Below are 21123 nucleotides of genomic sequence, written 5' to 3'. Positions count from 1 at the left end.
AAACATAGTTAAACTCAAAGTTCACAAATAAAGTAATATAGTAAGGTAGTAGTAGAGTGTAAGAAAATATAAACATTAATAATCTGACCCTTCTCCAGGGTGAGACGTTTAAAGTGAATGCCACTGGCTGCAGAGGAACGCAGAAGATTAGTGGTAGAGGACGGGGGATGAAAACCACAGATTGGGATGTGGGTAGAGAAGTGTGTTTTTCTACAGCGTCGATACAATATGTACCACGCACTACACATCTTTTTGGCAACTAAAATTGTTGACAAGGATGTGGAAATGTCAGAAGAAGAAACATTATATAAAATTGCCCTAACAAAGGCAGAATAAATGCAGGAAGCATTAATAGGGAGTTACTTTCTGCAATTTAATAGTCAAATTGTAAACAATACAGATCATATACCCAGCTGTGTTGTTTCCTTGAGACGAGGTATCTGGCTCTGCAGCAGCACTTGCTTCTCTATCCATAATCAGATCTTCATGGAATAACTAGAGTATTTCTTCGGAAATGTCAGTTATGGAACAAAGCACAATCAAAAAGGGTGAGAGCAAACACTTGATTTATGCTGGGATTACATTTGGTACATTATATAGTTTTGTCTGCTATTAACTATCTAATAATGAAACAACAGCTAAACAGTGTCAGGTATTAAACCTGCAGTAGGCAGAATATTTTTGGCATCATTGGGCAAAAACTCCATAATAACCTTTCAGCATATTGTAATTCAGGTGTTCTGAGAGAAAACTAGACTTCTGCAGCTCCTCATGGCTCTGTTTACAGGCTTTAAAAAATGTAGCCTGTGACGGGAGACTTTGGCCAATCACAGGTCATTTCAGGTCATGAATATTCTGTTACTGTAATGCCTATTTCTCGTCTCAAATGTTTTAAGAAACATCTTGTAGTGTATTGTTTTAGCTGTAAAATGATGTGGTGATCTGGTGTGTGTGATTGACAGCTGCTCAGAGACGGTTGTTTTCCTCCTGTCTGTGAAATCTTGTAGATATTAGGAGCACAGGAGGACACAGAGACACATGGTTTTTTCAAAGGAGGACGGTCTGCAGGACAGATAATAATGCAAACAGTGCACTTTAATAGACTAAGCTACTGGAGTTACCCTGCACTATACTCATTTTTAACAATCTCTTCTGCACTATATTCACTTTTTTAATAGTCCTGTATCACAGCTGTTACCCTGCACTATATTCAGTTTTAACAGTTTTCTTCATCTCCTTGTAATTATCTGGTATATTTTTTTTTGTACTTTGCATTACTAACTTTTTTACTGCCTTTTTACTAACATGTTTTGCACTATGGAACTGTGATGCTGGAAACTTGAATTTCCCTCTGGATCAATGAAGTTACTATCTATTTATCTATCTATCTATCTATCTATCTATCTATCTATCTATCTATCTATCTATCTATCTACATTTATCTATCTATCATATGACAAATATTGTGTAATGTACTAATGAGTCGTAGTAGTAGCAGTAATAAAATGCATAATCTGAATAGACTATTTGAAACAAATTGATTTGTTCAGTATTGTAGTTACATCCACATCATTGTTGAATAGATTGATTTATGTTTGTTGCATTTTTTTATTTGATTTTCATTGATAAACTTTAGAAATTTATGCTTTTATTGTGAAAACAGTCGGACCGGAACTAACGGCAAGCCGACGTCACGAGCCCGGAAGCGGTGTTTATTATTCCGGTATTTTAATAAGAGTTCTCTCTAAACGGTACTGTAACGTCAACCATAACAGAGAGAGACACCAACTTCACCTGAAGGGTTCGTGTTTGTGATATTTTATGGGGGTTTTAAATCAATTTTTATGATGTTTGTTACTCTCAGAACTTTCTACTTCCGGTAACATCTTCTCTCCATCCTCAGCTCGACTGGATGAACATCTGTCATGTTGTTACAGTTACTAATACTAATTAAAGATAAACACAGTGAACTTGACTCTGTTAAAACGCTGTTGATCTTGGTGCTGTATTTGAAAGGAACCATTAACGTTGTCAAGCCTTGACTGAGAGTGAAGCTGTAACATTAGCTACTCTGCCAGCAGTGACATCTCATTAGTGTCAATAGTAGCTATGCTACAGTATTAAAGGTCCCATATCGTGCTCATTTTCAGGTTCATACTTGTATTTTGTGTTTCTACTAGAACATGTTCACATGCTGTAATGTTCAAAAAAACATTTATTTTTCTCATACTGTCTGTCTGAATATACCTGTATTTGCCCTTAGTCTGAAACGCTCCGTTTTAGTGCATTACAATGGAATTGCAACGGAATTGCGTTGCTAGGCAACAGCTTGGGTCCATGTTTACTTCCTGTCGGCTGATGTTATTCACATACACTGCAACAGGAAATAAACTGGTACACATTTAGAATGTTTACGCTTAAAACCGTGTGATGGTCTAAATATTGTATATTTGTGACATCACAAATGGACAGAAATCCTAACGGCTTGTTTCAAACGTGCAATTTCCGAATACGGGCTGTATGTATTTCTCCGTATATTGAGCGTTTTGATAGTTTAACAGTTTTTATATAGCACTTAAACCTGTTTTATAATGTAAAAGACCTGAAAATCTCACTTTTTACAATATGGGACCTTTAAATCTTATAACTTGGAGCCAACTCTCTGGGATTATACAGCATTCATTTTTTGGTGCTTTGGTATGAACTGGTTATACAGTATTACATCTTATACTTTCACCGGATGACTATGGTCCCCTTGAATCTCTTTGTCAATGCATTGATCAAATCAATAGCTGGATGTCTCAAAACTTCCTACAGCTGAATAAGGACAAAACTGAAATTATCTTATTTGGGAAGAAAGATGAGATAATTAAGATTGCTAATCATCTGAGCACAAAGGGACTTAAAGCAAAGGATGTTGTCAAAAATCTTGGTGTTTTAATCGACAGTGATCTCAGCTTCAATAATCATGTGAAAGCAATAACCAAATCAGCTTTTTACCACCTTAAAAACATAGCTAAACTTAGAGGTCTTATGTCAAAGCATGACCTGGAAAAACGTATCCATGCTTTTATCTTGAGCAGAGTCGATTACTGCAATGGTCTCTTCACGGGCTTAACCTTAAAAAGACCATCAAACAGCTTCAGATGGTGCAAAATGCAGCTGCTAGAGTTTTTACAAAAAACAAAAGAACTGATCACGTCACTCCAGTACTTAAGTCCCTACACTGGCTCCCAGTAAGTCAGAGAATTGACTTTAAAACACTACTGCTTGTTTACAAATCACTAAAGGGGGTAGGTCCAAATTACCTCCCAGATATGGTTCAGCAGTACAAACCTACTAGACCTCTAAGGTCACAGGGAAAAAAATCTATTAGTAGTACCCAAGGTCAGAAGGAAACATGGTGAGGCTGCTTTTAGCTGCTATGTTGCTCAACTGTGGAACAAACTTCCAGATGAGATCAAAGACGCACCAACAGTGGCCACTTTCAAATCTAGACTCAAGACCAAACTGTTCTCAGACACTTTTCTTAATTGATCAAATGCTGCACTTTACTGTCTTTTGATTGTTTTTATTATCCTTTTAATTTTTTTCTTTTAACTTATACTTTTATATTCTTTTATTCGTTTTTATGTTATGCACTTTGTGCTCTTTTATCCTGCTTTTATATATGTAAAGCACTTTGAATTGCCTTTGTGTATGAAATGTGCTATATAAATAAACTTGCCTTGTCTATAACTTGGAGCCAACACTCTGGGATTATACAGCATTAAGTTTTTGGTGCTTTGGTATGAACTGGTTCTAACTGATCAACAGTTTTAATCTACTTTGGAAAGTATAATTTGATTGATTAACTCCCAAAGCTGCAATTGATAAATGATATTGCTAGTTAAAGGGAATTTCCCTGTTATAATGCAGCTATTAATCACATGCATGTTTTTCTCTCTGCAGATGGCTCAGGAAGGAGGACCGCCCTTCCTCCTCTCCCTCTTCATGTTGGTCTTCATGCTGTCCTCTCTGAGTGACTGTAACCCTCACTCTGCTGGGTCCATGAGGTCAATGGCTGCAGCCAGGGCCGTATCCAATCACACTGCAAGGAAAGGTAGCCCCAAACCCTCCTACCTAAACAGGTTGCTCTGGCCAATTAGACCTAGGCCCAATCCCAAATATCCCCCCTAAAGCCTTAGTCACCTGGTGAATGGCTAACTGTGAGAGGCTGCAAGGGCTTAAAATGGTATAAATACGAATGGGACAGCACTTTGCGGTGGCATATCACGTTACCGTTTTTATTTACCGTTTTTAACTGTCTATTTGAACGTCTTCCAGGCTCTTGCCTTATGAGAAAAGAGGTAACTGTCAAAAAATCAATTAACTTGTTTTTGTAAAACTTCATTAAGCAAAATTAAAATAAATGGTTGGTGAATAAACCAGGTGTGTAACATAGTCTAATGCTTGCATTATTCTGATTTCATGTGTTTTTGATGTACCATCTTAAATCCTTAATGTTTCTGTGTAAATTTAAATATGCCTGGCTGAACACCCATGTGCCTCCTTGTTTATCTTATTTTAATGTTTTTACGCCTCCGGGCTTCCCCTGGTGACCATGGTAACCCTGTGTTTAAAATCACAACCCTATGAATTGTGGGTAATTCCTTCAGGCAAAGTCTGCAGAAATGCGGTCTTACGGGAAGTGTTCATAAAGTGCTCAAAATGTCTGCGAGAGAGCCCTCAAGGACTTGACAATTTGACAGTGGGACAGCCCTAAACCCTCAGATTCAAAGTCTGTGAGTCTGTGAGTGTGGACTTTGGGATTGGGCCCTACAGTCAAGTTGAACAGCTGCAACAGAGGAGAGTGAGTGAGCGTTCAATCAAGCAAAGTCTGTACACACCCACTGCCTTGAGGCAACATAAGTGAAAACACCTGTTTTTGTGGACTGTGGGTGTGACCATATTGGAAAAAACAGTAGAACAGGAACAGTGTTTAACATAAATGCTAAATCTCTATCCTGTGATTCTCGCTTCTCTCTTTTAGGATGTAGACTCAATATGCTTAGTTTAATGCCAGCTGACTTATACTGTGTAAGGTAGTCACCATATATTTGTATTTCTTCCTTGACCTATTATTCATAAGGGGTTTTAAATCACAAGTTTCATCACAATACGATATTATATCGGACAACGATACAATATTTGCTGATATCACAAAGTCTACCACGATACAATTTCTATTCAATTCAATTCAGGGGCCTGCAATCGATATTAGATAATATCATGTGCCTCTTTAAATCACAATCAGTTACATTTATATAAACTCACAAAAAGCATCTAAAATATTATTTGACAATTTTATTACTGGGCTTTGTAGGAAGGAGGTGCGCTTGGATGGAAATGGTGACACAGATGTGCCATGGGAATTTCAAAATAAAGGTGTATTTTTTGGAAGATGACGATATGTATCCATGTTTTCACTTTGCATCAATGATATTGGATCGTTGATCATTGAATCAATATATCGATCCAGATTGATATATCGTTACACCCCTACTATTTATATATATTTTTTGGGGACCGGTTATTGTACCAGCCTTGAATTATGTGCAAATAAAATTATATAACATAGTGGTATTACTGTATATCTATCTCCTCACTTACTGTATCTACTCAAGTGAGTACACTGTATTTACCCCTTTGGAATTTTTGTCCGAAAAGCATAAAAGATATTCTTGACAAGATTTGGATATAATAATAATAATAATAATAATAATAATAATAATAATAATAATAATAATAATAATAATAAGAATGATAATAATAATAACTTTATTTATAGATCACTTTTCATTTGTAGCTTTACAAAAGAAAATAAAAATGCAATACATTCATACAAGGGCAGATAGGCAATAAAATTAGACAATACAAGGACAGTAGATGCTAAAATACATTAGTGACATTAAAAACAGAGACCATTAAGAATAATAAAAATGAGAGCATTTGTAAAAAAAAAAAAGAAAAGTAAAATACATAATGATGAATAGAATGACATTAATTATAAGCCAAATTAAATAAATAAGTTTTCAGCTGTTATTTAAAATGTTCAGAGAACCCACATCTCATACACCTTTTGGTAGAGTATTCCATAATTTGGATCATAGTTAAAAAAAAAAAGAAGCTGTGCTGCCTATTTTCTTGAGCGTATAATTGTGTGTTTTTAAAAACCCAGCAGTAGAAGATCTGAGGGCTCGTGAAGGCTTATAAAACGACGAAACCCTGACTCCCTTGTTTCCTTGTGTTTCTGTGTGAACCCAGTCTCAGACATATCTGCAGAGGTAGCAGCCTACTCTGATGTGGCCAAACAGATTATTGACCTGGCTGTGTCTGGAGCTGCTCAGAACCGCTCTTACAGACGGCTGGCCGACTTCACCGACACCATTGGGAACCGTGTCAGTGGCTCGCAAAACCTGGAGATGGCTATCAAATACATGTACAAGGCTATGACACAGGATGGGTTGGACGTACATTTAGGTGAGTGTGCCTTGTTATCTGTTATCTGTTTAATGTGAGAAGTGTACAGTGAGGATAAATGTTTCACAATAAGGGATCTCTTTCAGCATTGTCTTGCCTCTGCTGAGTCTAACAGTAGTTTTGTTTTTGTGTTCTCTTTCACCCGTTTTCTTCTCCAGAGCCAGTCAAAGTCCCACATTGGGTGAGAGGGAAGGAGAGTGCAGAAATGATCGCACCCAGGGCCAAAAGTCTGGCTATGCTGGGATTGGGTAGCAGTATAGGGACACCACCTGAGGGTAAAGACCATACTGTATAAAATCATTTTAATGCCTGTCATCTGTCACCCACCTCCTGTTAACCCCTCCATTGTCACTCTTATCTCTCCAGGTATCGAGGCAGAGGTGTTGGTGGTCCAGTCTTTTGAGGAACTGAAGCGTAGAGCCAGCGAGGCCATGGGGAGGATTGTGGTCTTTAACCAACCATTTGTCAGCTATGGGGAGACGGTGAAATACCGTGAATATGGTGCCTCTGAGGCAGCCAAATTGGGAGCTGTGGCCTCACTCATTCGATCTATTACTCCATTCTCTATTAACAGGTATCTATTAGGGCTGTCAAAGTTAATAATAATAATTTGTTTTAATGCCACTAATTTCTTTAACGCATTAACGCCCAAAAGCTAGAGTGAAGATACTGGTATCATATGAAACCAGAAAACCTAATGAATCCATTGACACCAACCATATCATACTAGCTTGTCGCAAAGAAGGCTAAATGACGCTCTAAAATTCTGGTAAATTTTGGCGAGGAAAAACGGTCATGGCCAAAGGGGTCCCTTGACCTCTGACCTCAAGATATGTGAATGAAAATGGGTTCTGTGTGTACCCACGAGTCTCCCCTTTACAGACATGCCCACTTTATGATAATCACATGCAGTTTGGGGCAAGTCATAGTCAAGTCAGCACACTGACACAATGACAGCTGTTGTTGACTGTTGGGCTGCAGTTTGCCATGTTATGATTTGAGCATATTATTTTATGCTAAATGCAGTACCTGTGAGGGTTTCTGGACAATATTTGTCATTGTTGTGTGTTGTTAATTGATTTCCAATAATAAATATATACATACATTTGCATAAAGTAAGCATATTTGCCCACTCCCATGTTGATAAGAGTATAAAACACTTGACTAATCTCCCTTTAAGGTACATTTTGAACAGATAAAAAATGTGTGATTAATCACGATTAGATATTTTAATCGATTGACTGCCCTAGTATCTACCGATCGATCTATATATCTAAAATAAATTATAAAAATCACACAGGTGTAATGAGAAGATTAATACATCTTTGTGCCTCCCTCTCTAGTCCCCACACAGGTTGGCAGGACTACCAAGACGGAGTGAAGCGCATCCCTTCAGCCTGTATCACCATGGAGGATGCTGAGCTGATGTGGCGTATGGCACAGAGAGGAGAGAGGATCGTGGTCCGACTCACAATGGGAGCCAAGACTCTACCGGACGCCGACTCCTTCAACACAGTGGCTGAGATAACAGGCTGGCAACACCCTGAGCAGGTAGACCTCATACTCCCATCACAGACACTTGCCTGTCTGACTTATTTATCTAAGTATCTTGTCATGCAAGAGTCTCTCTTTTCCAGTCTTTTCTTTGGGTGGGCCTTCCAAATTGATTGAATGGGAAACAGATGTCCTGAGGAAAACTCTTATTATAATGTTCTTGTCTCTCTCTTAATGAGTCTTTCTCTCTCTTTGCCTCGGTGCAGTGGGACGAGGAAAGAATGGTGTAACCTCTTTTTGCCGACTCCAGATATCCCCACAGCTTTTAGTCTGCCTTTACTTTGGCGGTGTGTGTGTGATCTAATCTTTCCAGAGAAGCACCGAGGCTCAGCTTAGTTGGAAATTCTGACAAATGTCCCTTTCAGTCAGTCAGTATAAATTATGCTTGCATGGAAAGACAGCTTTGTGTGTAAACTAACTATTAATCTGTTAATTATGTTTTTTGGGTGTGTTTTTGAAAAAAAGCTTATTTTTTTATTCTTAGGAATTAGAAGTTTTCAACTTCTTTGGAAATTCACAAGAAATGTCCCTTCCTTGGCTTCCCATTTTCACGAATCCCCAAACTCTGACCATATGAAATTAATCATATAAATTACTAAAAGCAAGACATTCCTGCATTTTTCACAGATCATAGCATATTTCTATTGGCGAGTCTAAACGGCTCAACTAAAATTACAGGCCTGCTGAAATTAACCTATCCTTTAATGGTACAAACAGAGTTTATGTAAACATGCAGAATCATGATTTCAATCTACTTTGGGATGGATTTATCTTTTCCGCAATACTGTAACCTGCAGTCATTCCTAGTATTTGTTTTTCATTTTCTGATTTTGTTAAGTAAACCTAGTATGCTGGGTATGAGACTTTTGAGTCAATGGGGATCCACAGTGTTGCTTAGCAGGGACATTTACCTGCAGATAGGATCAAATAATCCGATTCCAGCATGCATGTGAGAAAAGCGTTGCGCACCCTAGACATGGGGTTATTGTGTCACAGGGCGAACACACATAGACAGACACCTACGTGCAACTTATAGTTACCACTTGTTTGACTATTATCATAAAATAAGATGCCAAAATATGCCCTGTTCTAAGTCAGAAGCCTATCAATGCACAGAGAGAGAATTAATTGATAAAAATGTATGTGAATTCAAAATGACTTCCACCCTTGAGGCCACTTCTACTTACAGTAATTGATAAATGGCAATTTTGTGTGGTGAATGATGAATGTTAGATGGGGAAAATAATGAAACATGGTTCAGTTTTTATCGCATCGTGACTGTTTTAGTCAAATCGGCTATAAATGAATCAAACCATTTGATAATTTATCACTCCATAATTTAATTTCACATCCATTTTCGGGCTCCACTTTTCAATTCACATGCATTTTCATCAATTAATGTTTTGCTACTTCTACCCCTCATCTACCTGACCCAACTTGCAGCTATTCAGTGCAGTATCACACAATGTCACACACAGGTTGCTAGCACACATGTGGGTAAGCACCCAGACAAGTCTAGCAGGTAAAACCTGAGAAACGGACAAGTTGCTGCTGCACAAATCTCCAAATGAATGCTACTCTGTTTGCAGAGGAAGCAGTATATGAAAAACAAAATCCCACTAATGCTTCTGTCATTCAGTGGACCGGGCTGAAACGGTACTGTGGGTTCAGATGTGGCATGCTCAGCACCGAGGCACACGTTGCCCAATGTGGGTGCACAGATGTGGGTGCACAGTTAGATCTAGTGAGGCAGATTTAACTTTGAGTCTTTGGAGGAAACTGTCTCTCACTGTCTACTCAAAGCTGTTGCGTCTGTTTGAATAAAAGTGGACGAGACGCAGGATCAACATTTCCCATCCACAGGGAGAGCCCCAGTCGGGTCAAACTAGCGTGTCCTAAATAGCTGAGCAGGGTATGTAAATTTTAGCTGCTCTGAATCGTGAAGATGAGTGTTAAAAGCTGTGTGAACCAAACTGCAGCGTAGGAAGAAAAGCTTCTCGTCAGACTTGACCCAACTGAATTTTCCATTTCCATGTATCCCACACTTAAAGCCCGTGTGGGATTTCCACAGTGTGAATCATGGTGTGAACTTTATATAGGTGGAGGCTGCCTGGAGCATGGGTGAAGTTATTGTTGTTAAGGAAGTGTGTATATTGCATTTGGGAGGCGTCTGAACACCTTGTAATATCTGACAAGATACATTTTATTGGCAGATTACGGTAGATGGTGTTTGTACTTGGAATTTCCCAGGAGTGTGACCATGAACTGTATGAGCCTTTACTCCCCCACAGCTCCCTCTGGAGCCTGCAAATACATCACATCCTAACATCTTAGTTCAAGATAACACAAGACTTTGTTTGCTAACTGTGAACAGAAACTAAGTTAGTATGGTATTCTATCCAATGTATTCCAGCAGTTCCCAATCTGTGTAATTCAAGTGAGCCTCTGCTCTTCTTTACAAACCGCAGTCTCTCTGGTTTGAATGTGTGGGAAAAAAGTGGAGCCAACTGAAAAATCCGTCAGGAGACTTGGATTAGAGGAACCTCGCTGATGTAAGCGGTTGCTATTCTGATCTGGCAACCAATGTTTGGTCGCTCATTATAGAAAAGGGAAATGAAACACATGGCATGGTTGACATCATTCCTGGCTCTGGGACTTTGTGCTCCAGCTGGCAGTTGCAGCAGTTGTGGTTGGAGTGTGAGTGTGTGTGTGTGTGTGTGTGTGTGCCCACGTTCATAGATAGATGTACATTTGAGGTCTAGTGAGTCATTTCCACAGTTTAGCCTTTCAGAGTCATCTGATGAGTTGCTAGGATATTTTCCACACACTCAACTTCTATATCTGCCTTTTTTTTCATGAGAATATTACCTTTTTAAATCTGAAATGATGTGTAGGCTTTCTGTTTATAGTTACGGCTAAAACACAAGTCACGTTGCTTGACAGTGATCTGGATACGTAATGATTATAAATGTCTGTGTGTATTTGGTAAAGAAGAATGATTTTTTTATTCCCATCTAAACTACATGTCACTGAACCACATCTAAACATCTTTTTCCTACTTTGTTGATCTCTCTTGATTTAATCTAGTTAACTGCAACATATTTAGTTGTGTTCACTGTCAACACATTGTAAGAAGCAGCCATAAACAGACTGAGGTTAACCAATGTAAGAACTGCAGTACAACAGAAAAATAACCCACATTGTGAATGTCCTGATATTTTAACACTGCAGGTGGGCTGAATTATTACAAGATCAGTGTTTTTTTATGAGCAAATTCCAACTCAAAGACTGGATTGTAAAATCACTGATGCATGCCGTAACCTGTGATAAACCCTTACATGGAAAAATAACTTGCGTGGTTTTAGAGGTAGACATTTCTGGCATTTCAAGACCACTTCAGTGATTCATGGATCTTGGAAACAGCACCATGTCTGTGTTTCTCTGTAGTAAATGCGTATGTATGTCATATATCCCCAGCTGATGCATTCTTACGTCATGCTAAAAGCATTTAAGTGTGTAGACTACATAAACTGGAAAAACAAAGTTCGGAAACTTGTGTTTGGTTGATTATTTCTCTGTTGTTACAATGCTAATTGGCATTGTATTTTACATGGTTGGAAAGCCTGTTTATTTACCTTCACAATGATGTCCAACTTGTAAGGATCATGTATTTGTGGGATGAGCAGTACAGCTGATTATGTGGGTAGCGCCCAAGAAAAATTTGCCAAAATGCTCTGCCAATGGTAAACAGTGGATTCTCCTGTTGGAATTGACTCTTGTTTTGAGTTGTTTGGTGGATTGGATGATTGAACTCTCTTTCAGTAACACGGAACAAACAAGACATATTGGCTATTTTACACTTTATTCATTTAATACACCGTCAGGAGCCTCAGTAGCGGATGGAAGATCCATACGCAGCCACAACAGCCTGGCACCTCCTCCTCATGCTGGTCACCAACCTGGTCACACGTTGCTGTGGGATGGCGTTCCATTCCTCAACCAGGATTCGTTGCAGGTCAGCCAGCGTGGTTTTGTTGGTCACTCTAACACGTACAGCACGCCCAAGCTGATCCCACAAGTGTTGAATTGGGTTGAGGTCTGGACTCTTGGCAGCCGTTCCATTCTCTCTACTCCCACATTGTGGGGGTAGTCTGTGATAACCCTGGCTCTGTGGGGGCGAGCGTTGTCATCTTGGAGGATGAAGTTAGGTCCCAGATTGTGGAGATATGGGATCGCCACTGGCTGCAGAATCTCATCCTGATATCTCACTGCATTGAGATGGCCTTCAGTGATGACAAGCCTTGTTTTGCCAGTGAGGGAGATGCCGCCCCCCCCCACACCATGACACTGCCCCCACCAAAAGATGTTACTCCATCGGTTCAACAATCAGCATAGCGTTCTCCGCGCCGTCTCCATACTTTGACCCTGCCATCCAACTTTCGCAGACAGAACCTGGACTCATCACTGAACATGACATTCCCCCACATGTTCAGGTTCCATCGTCTGTGTTGTCGACACCAGCGCAAACGGGTCTGACAGTGAAGGGCAGTCATTGCAGGCTTCCTGGTAGTCTTATGAGAATACACTGTTTACCATTGGCAGAGCATTTTGGCAAATTTTTCTTGGGCGCTACCCACATAATCAGCTGTGCTGCTCATCCCACAAATGCATGATCCTTACAAGTTGGACATCATTGTGAAGATAAATAAACAAGCTTTCCAACCATGTAAAATGCAATACCAATTAGCCATTGTAACAACAGAGAAATAATCCACCAAACACAAGTTTCCGAACTTTTTTTCCCCAGTTTATATTAGCATTTCTGTTTATTAAGAAGAGAACCACTTGATTTAATGGAATGTGTGGCCTCTGGGTCATTGTCAAGACTGGCTTGCTCAGGTCACAAACTGGTTTGTAACCTGGAACATCTGGTCAGGATCATGTCACTGACGGGAATCCTACCCCTTCAAATTCCTGGAAATTGGGATATCACTCTGAACTTTGTGTTTCCGTCTTTGTTTTCCTGTTTTCGTGCGTCTGTCTGTCTGTTCTTGCTGATGAAAAGCATTTTTCATTATAAATGCTGAGTCAAGCATATCGTGTGTGTGTGTGTGTGTTTTTGTGTGCTTTAATAAAATGTAGAAATGGGTCAGAGAGCGTTATCTGATCCGATTCTCTTGCACTTCAACTCAGATCAGACAAATGGTCAAGTTGCATGAATACGCACCTAGCAAACGTTTTCCACCACAGTCTCTCATTTCTATGTTTCTATCTCTTTATCTGTCCGATCTGCTAGGTCGTCTTACTGAGCGGTCATTTGGACAGTTGGGATGTGGGCCAAGGCGCCATGGATGACGGAGGTGGAGCCATGATTTCCTGGGAGGCCCTGTCACTCATCAAGGACTTGGGTAATATAGACACACACATACCGTATCGACCCACACATATACAGCGCACAGATGAACTTCCACAAAATGAAACATTTATATACTGTAGAAAAGGATAAAAGATATACAGACGGCAGCAAGCTTACACAAACTCAAAAACAAACAAAGTCAAGTAAATGATTTACTTTATTATTTAGCTTTATGCAACCTGTTTGCAAACAGTCTTCTTTTTAAACAAGTGACAAGACCAACAGAGTACAACTCTTAACAGTCAGTAGAACAATGTACACAAGCCCCATGAACGAGGGAGCAAAACAAAATGTTCTATATTGATGCTTCAAAAAACTTCAGCTAGTTAGCGAATACGATGAAGAGGGAGCAGAGTATCCCGTTCCAAACTTAGGGACAATTTAACAAACAGTTCTTCAGACTGTAAACTGTAATTTCTTCCAACTGTTTGTAGAGGAACATAATTAGGAAACCGGCTCGGATATACAGTACAGTATTGTTATGGACAAAAGAATGCAACTGAATATAGTGGGACAGGTTCATCCAACCAAGAGTACAAGGTACAGTGATGAAGAGTTTTTTAGTCAGGAATACTGTAAACTTTAGTGTGTATTACATACTGTAAAGAAAAGTTGAAAAGGTCATCACTATACATGGCAGTTGTGTCATTTGGAGCTGTGATCTATATTTCTCTTTATACATTTGCAGCTTTTTGTGTTCATTTGTATCTGTTTCCAGGTTTGCGTCCAAGGAGAACGCTGCGAACAGTGCTGTGGACAGCTGAGGAGCCAGGTGGAGTCGGAGCGCAGCAGTACTTTAATCTACACAAGGTATGTCCACCGCTACTGCAATACCTAATAGGAAACAAACTGTAACGGCAGTAAAGCAAACTGTTCCTGCTAATAAGAAGGGTCAAACCACTTTGTGGGAGTATATGAGTGTAAAAATGTACTACAACCATGTACCATAACTCCCCCGTGGACTGTTCTTACAGTCCAGTTCTCACATAATAGCCTCAATTAGTTAAGGCGGCTGTACAGTACAAGCAACTCCTTGTGGTTGGTTAAGTGTGTATGACTCACTTCCTGAGGCCTTGTATGAAGAGTAATGAGTGGTTCTCTGTTTCCATTGGCTGAAGCTTATATTGTTTTTAGTCATCCAAACACACCTTAGTTTGTTTTTTATCCGTCAATGCTCTCTTGGTCTTTCACCTCTTCTATCTTGCTCTGTCTCTGTCCCTGTCTCTACTTCCTCTCCCCCACCCAGGTGAACATGTCCAACTTTGACCTGGTCATGGAGTCTGACGCGGGGACATTTACCCCGGTGGCTCTGCAGTTTACTGGCAGCGTTGCAGCACAAAAGGTACGACTGAAAACACAACACTGTCACACAATTATCCGTATTTGTTCAGGCTTAAAAGTCTGAATTCTACAAAGCACAGATTCTGCAAGGTGGTGAAAGTTAGTATTCAGTCTGGTGAATGTGCTGCATTTCCTCCCCATGTACTCCCTACTTTAGATTACACCTACGTTCAGAGCATTGCTTCATAGATTGGACATTTTAAACTAGTCTCAACATTGAAATTCCCATTTAACCTCCAGTGTAGTCTCTGTTGAGCATTTAAATCACATTTAAAAGCAGAAAATCCATGTTTATGGATGTGAAACTGAAACATCTAGTTATATGGTCACTGAATGTTTACTATGGGTTTATGGTCTGGTGTCTGAACTACAAAGGCCGTGTAATGTAAACATAAGAAAACACATCTTGCAATTACAATATTCTAAATAATGTTGAGCTTGAGTTTGACAAGCGCTGGCATATAACAGACTGTGTGATGAGCTGAGAAGCACTAAACTGTGTCTGCATCAACAGATGATGGCAGAAGTGGTCAAACTGTTGGCTCCCATTAATACGACCAAACTGGAGACACAGGGAGAAGGGACAGACATCTCTCCGTGGATGCAGGCAGGAGTACCAGGTCAGTTGAATCAATGTCTTATCTGTCTGTCTGCAGCTAACACCAAATGTTCATGATGGGATAATCGAGCATAGTGAACATTTAAATTGTGTCTGTCAAACACAGAAACACTTGAAACGGGAAGTAACTCCTCATTAGTAACCTCATTTCTGTGGTTCTGGTGTTAATAACCTCTCTTTTTTGAGAAAGTGCTGTGTACACAGAGTCACATCCTCATTGATGAACTATGAACATAATACTGTATAGAATAGGGAAGTGGTGACAGAATTCACTTTAAAGGGAATTTCTAGAAAATCTGAATTGACAGATTTTTGCTCTTCTGAATTGCTGACAGTGAAAACAGATTGAACCCTCACAAATGCTGTACTTAAAGAGTAACTTCAGTATTTGTCAACCTATTTTCCCATGTTTTTGTGTCTTAAGTGTCTAATGGGGGCAACATTTGTTTAAAATTGGTTCAGTATTGAGGGAGTACGCTGCAGACGGCGGACGCTAAACTGACTGCAATGTAATCACTCGGGGAAACTCCTCACCGTCAGGCTTCCATTGTTAGTGTCTGACAACATTATGGAAAGGACCCTAGAGAGAAATAAAATGTTTTTTTTACCACAACAATGGAAATGTGAGTAAGATTTGGAGAGGGGAGTGTCAAAGGACACCGGTGTTGTCAGAGTTTGTTGTGTTGGAGTACAGAAAGCGTAGCTTAGTGTTATCTAAAAACATTTTCAATGTCATGGCTGAATATTTAGCTGATTTCGACAGTGTGGATGCAACGCAAGACTTCTCTGTGCGAGACACACAATAACAAATGGATCAAGCGAAAGCTAAAGAAAAAAGTTTTATTTGATAACAATCTGAGCCTCTAAGTGTCAAAAACAAGCACTTTTAGTGGACGTAAATTGACAGTGAGGAGTTGCCCCGAGCGATTACATTGCAGCCCGTTTAGCGTACTCCCACAATACTTGACCACTCTCAAAAATTGTTGTCAAAACACGGGAAAAAAGGGTCCAGGTTGAAAAATACCATTTATCCCTTAATATCTAACAGTGTTTCTTTCTTTGTGGCTTTGGTAAAAACATCCTCCCTGTCTAGTTTTTGTAGAAGTGAAATTGCAATGTACACAGAAAAACATTGCGGTACAACATTTAGATGAGGAACAGAACCCCCCCCCCTAAACATTAGAGTACATAACAAGGCACCACAATAGTATCTACTTTAAAGCAGTGACAAGGAGGAGTGTGCCTTGCTCTTTGGTTTCCATTGTTTATTTACTTAAGGACGTCTGTATAGTAATGTCTGAACAGGGAGTGAAGAAAAAATAGTAGATAAGCCCAAATTAGTGTAGAATAGCACCATTTCACCTCGTCCCATGACACATTTTATAAAATGTTTTCAGTAGTCATTGTTCCATTCACTAAACTGTCCTTCACCAACTCCTCACCATGAAGAGATTACAAAAAAGGTAAAAAAACAGACATAGCTGCTAACCTACGACAGTGACAAGAGTCCACAGTCATGTTGAATCCTCTAGTTTATGAACCACCATAGACAAGATGCAGTCTGAAGGGCCTTCCTGCTTGACTGTAAGGCTGAGTTGAGGACTCTTGGATGGTCTCTATACTATTGTTTGTAATAGGAACAGTAGTGGACTGTCCAAGGGTAAGGTGAGGGTGCACACTCCACAACCTCTCCTGGAGTAATCCTGTCAGTGGTTTATGATCTAGCAGTATGAATGAGCTATTTGAATTAAGTAAACTGAGAAGCAACAAAATATTTAAATCAAAATAAGTAAAAATACAAATTACAGCTAATTTAATATGACTTGGTGATATGTATGACTACAAACCTGTACTTCGGACATTTTTCAGCAGTGTGCTGACTGATCTTCTCTCTGCAGGGTTGGTTTTGGAGGTCATACGTCTTGTAATTCGTTAATCCCTCATTGCCCTAAATGCATATCAATTGTAAATAAAGTGAATTACTCTACTTACAGATGACCTTACCACTAAGGTCATCTTAGCCTTAAGATACTTTTGGAAAACAGAGCCCAAGATTCCCTCCTTGGACCGTGGGTACACATTATAGGTCTGTAAACACTAACAATACTACTAAATAACTAAACTAAACTAAATAAAGAATAAAATAGAAATAACAGCACACAATCAGTATAACAGAACTTTATTACAACACATCTACTGAACCTGTATGTGTTTAAGATTTTTCCTATAAAAAAGACAAAGAAAATCACCTCTGTACATACAGTAGCTAGTTGAATAATGAAACCCGTACAGTCGGATCCAGCTTTACAAAGGCTGCTGACCGTTTACTGGTCAACAATGAAATTACAGATTTCATGCTGGCCTGCTCCACAGTCATTCTGGCACGTTACCACTTCACACAAAAGCTACATTGAAATTTGTGTGGAAATTTCTTTTTTCACTTTTTAGTTACCGTTTCTTATACATGTTCGACATGAAGTACTATAAATGAACTAACTTGAATCCGTAGAAGAGACACTTGTATAGCTGAAACTGAACCTCACTGTCAAAATATTAACTGTCAACCCAAGTGCTATTTTCTGTCAAATATCAAAGATTTCACTAGTGTTTTTGCCTGTTCCACTAGATGATTTTAAGGTACCATCCCTTGTTTAGCAGTGATGGCAAGAAACTTTACCAAGCTATAGCAGTTTGCACTTTTTATGAATTAGTTTTTTTTTCTATCTTTGTGGTTTTGGAAGACATTATGTGGTCCAAACATCTTCTCCACCTCTGTCTAGCTTTAGTAGAAGTGAAATTGCATGGTATTCAGAAAGACATTGTGGTATAAATTGTAGAAGAGGAACTGAAAAGAAAAAGAACACAATAACATTTGAACCTCCAGCCCGGCAGACCACAAACATGTCCCCTTTGTTTAAAGCAGTAATCAAACAGGATTATTAGTTCAAAAGACGTTCAGTTATCAATTACTAAACCGTTTCAATGGATCAGCTGAGGACTTGGTGCCTTAATCAAGTGTTCAGCAGTCTTAACTGTTCCATTTATTAACTAATCTGTCATCCACCAACTCCTCTCCATGAAGAAACTTCCAAAACAGTTAAAAGAAAGAGACAGATGTTAACCAACGACAGTGACAGAGTCATGTTGAATCGTCTGGTACTTGAACCACCATATACGGGCTGCACGGGCCTTCCTCCTCGTCTGAAAGGCTGAGGCGAGGTCTCTTGGATGGTCTCTTGGATGGTCTCTTTACTATGGTTGGTTGCAGGAACAGTAGTGGACTATCCAAGGGGAAGGTGAGGGTGCACACTCCGCAATCTCTGCTGGGCACTCTCGCCTGGGTAGCTTCAATGCAGAGACGAAGAAATTAGTAATCATGTCGGATATGTCCACAGTTGAAAATTGAATATCTGACTCGATATGTCGGACTACAAACCTGTACTTCGAAAGCGATTCTGCAGCGTTTTCATGGATAGCTGTGTGCCGACCGATCTTTTCCCTGGCGGGTCAGTCGGAGTTTCCGTGGATGGCTGAGTGCCGACCGATATTCCCTCTTGGGGGTCAGTCTGGGAGGCTGCGTGTCTTACATCAGGCAAAATTCGACAGAAACTGCCAGCGGTGACCTAAACAGAGACACAGGGAACAGCAACAATTTATACATCCATCATCAGAAATATCATTTAAAACGACAGGCTGAAGTATTGAATGCTTTGTTTAGAGACGATCGGTCGGGCTATGAGATGAAAATCTTCTGGGTTTAAAGAAATGGGAAAAGCAGATAGTATTGCAAAGTCAACTTTATAGAAATAAGCAATAGATAATATTGTATCCTTAGGCAGGGATGTAAATTCAGACGCTACAAATGGGAATTGAAAGACAGGCAAAAGAAGTGGGGCAATTAGATGAGAGGGAGACATTACTGTTCTGTCCAAGCTTTTGTTAAATTGTTAAAGATAACACCCACTCCCCCCTTTTCTTCTTTCTTTGTTCCTTTTTCTTAAACTTTTTATAATTTACGTATACATCATAAACATGACTTCTAAAACAATATTATTTTTGTATTATTATCACTACTACCACCATTATTATTATTATCACTACTTGTGTATCAGTGGCGGCTGGTGGATTTGTTTTTGGGTAGGGCCAATCAATTTCAACAAACATCCTAGTACGATTCAATGCAAAAAAAGGTATCAAAAACGCATTACTACTTTGCAGTTACATTTTTATCATTTATTCCAACACTGACATAAGGACATCTTATTCATACAATTCAGTATGTTAATATAACATACGACAGATCATTTATAAAGGAACTTTGCTCTTCTGTCCTTCTGAGTGGCAAACCTCTCAATGACCTTCTTATTGAAGTCAGGCATGTTCCTGACACGTTTCTTCTCCATGGAGAGCACAGCCAGAGCATTTTGATAAAATGTGCCGGTTTTTATCCACCTCCTCATTGTGCTTCTTTAACGCAAGCCTGTGTCCTTCGTCCAGCTGCATTGCAATGTTCACTCTGCCTAGCAGAGCTAGCTTCACGGAGTTATCTATGTGCATCCTGGTGTTCTCGTGTTTTCTTATTTTTTCAGACAAGTGTTTCATGTCTCTTACTCCCGTCTCTGCCCATGCTGAATCTGACCCTGTCGACTTAAAAAGCACGCATGGGAAGCAAAATACAGCATTAGCTTGACTGCATCCAGCTAGCCAGGTCTTCCTCGTGTACCAGGCTTTACAGAAGCTCCGCACGTGTGGCTTGCCTTGTACGCAGGTCTGTTGTTTTATGCTGAGTCCAGGAGGTTGATCTGGGCCCAGTTGTTTCACCAGGAGTTTCTCCGCCAAAGTCCTTCTCTCAAACGGGTCTTGGAGGAGAGATTTGATCGAGTTAGGGTTGAGTCTTGCAAGAGTAGCGCTACTAGTGCTTGGCTGTTCCATTGTCATGCCGTTAAAATGGGCTGTGAGAGAAGCGAGAGACGAGAAGACAAGATCACGCGAGAACTGACATGAGCCCTGACGAGAACAGCGAGAGACACACGTGAACGTGCGCGCGCACACCATGGGCCAAATCAGTTTGGCCCTCCCGGAAGTCTTTTTTACGGCGCTGATTGGATGAATTGTATGTCATTCATGCTTGTAATCATATATCTTTAATCAGTGATTGGCTGTACTGCTTATTAGACCCGCCTTCCTTGGGCCAAATCCATTTGGCCCCAGAAAGTGCACGTGCAGCAGAGCAGCTGAGAGGTGCACTAGCAGAGAGTTCAAGGAGGAAAGCAGATATTTGGCGCAGTTATCCTATTTTACAAATATTACGGGTATATTCCATAGGTCAAAAACACACATATTGACAATTTTTATAATTTTTATAATTTTTATAATTAATAATTTTATAATTTTTATTTTTTTATTTTTTGGTGGCTCAAGGTGGGTGGGGCCAGGCCCCGTGGCCCTCTATTGGCCGGCCGCCACTGTTGTGTATATATATTTAAAAGATAACGCTGGCAATATTCTACAGTAAATTGTAGTCCTTCTGGAAGGAGATTTCAGAGGTGTAGGACATCCCGCCTCAGGAACAGCACGTACCCTGATGCTATTAGGCACCTCAACTCTAATGCATAGGCTCTTTGCAGTAGGAATTGCGCTCCAGCCAACACGCACTTAGGAATGTTTTGCA

The 21123-nt window shown here is 39.8% G+C and overlaps 2 protein-coding genes across 3 annotated transcripts in view; one reads left to right on the top strand and one right to left on the bottom strand.

Moving 5' to 3' along the window:
* Positions 1 to 1668: 1668 nt before the first annotated feature.
* LOC141779373 (carboxypeptidase Q-like) overlaps positions 1669 to 21123 on the top strand; it is a 22768-nt gene continuing 3313 nt past the window's right edge. Inside the window, exons 1-10 of the mRNA XM_074654172.1 lie at positions 1669 to 1801; positions 3952 to 4102; positions 6307 to 6522; positions 6681 to 6797; positions 6889 to 7096; positions 7866 to 8073; positions 13373 to 13484; positions 14211 to 14302; positions 14739 to 14834; positions 15348 to 15453. Of these exons, the coding sequence (XP_074510273.1) occupies positions 3952 to 4102; positions 6307 to 6522; positions 6681 to 6797; positions 6889 to 7096; positions 7866 to 8073; positions 13373 to 13484; positions 14211 to 14302; positions 14739 to 14834; positions 15348 to 15453 (1306 nt within the window). The 5' untranslated portion in view covers positions 1669 to 1801. The remainder of the gene's footprint in view (positions 1802 to 3951; positions 4103 to 6306; positions 6523 to 6680; positions 6798 to 6888; positions 7097 to 7865; positions 8074 to 13372; positions 13485 to 14210; positions 14303 to 14738; positions 14835 to 15347; positions 15454 to 21123) is intronic.
* Positions 18359 to 21123, bottom strand: part of LOC141779375 (uncharacterized) — a 16450-nt gene continuing 13685 nt past the window's right edge. For both annotated transcript variants that reach the window (XM_074654175.1, XM_074654174.1), the window contains exons 2-4: positions 18889 to 19075; positions 18521 to 18797; positions 18359 to 18484 (exon numbers count right to left, since the gene is read on the bottom strand). In XM_074654175.1, coding sequence (XP_074510276.1) covers positions 18592 to 18797; positions 18889 to 19075 — 393 coding nt within the window. In that variant the 3' untranslated portion in view covers positions 18359 to 18484; positions 18521 to 18591. The remainder of the gene's footprint in view (positions 18485 to 18520; positions 18798 to 18888; positions 19076 to 21123) is intronic.

Source organism: Sebastes fasciatus, chromosome 12, assembly GCF_043250625.1.
Source record: "Sebastes fasciatus isolate fSebFas1 chromosome 12, fSebFas1.pri, whole genome shotgun sequence".
Taxonomy (NCBI): Eukaryota; Metazoa; Chordata; class Actinopteri; order Perciformes; family Sebastidae; genus Sebastes; species Sebastes fasciatus.
This window is presented reverse-complemented; position numbering and strand designations above follow the sequence as displayed.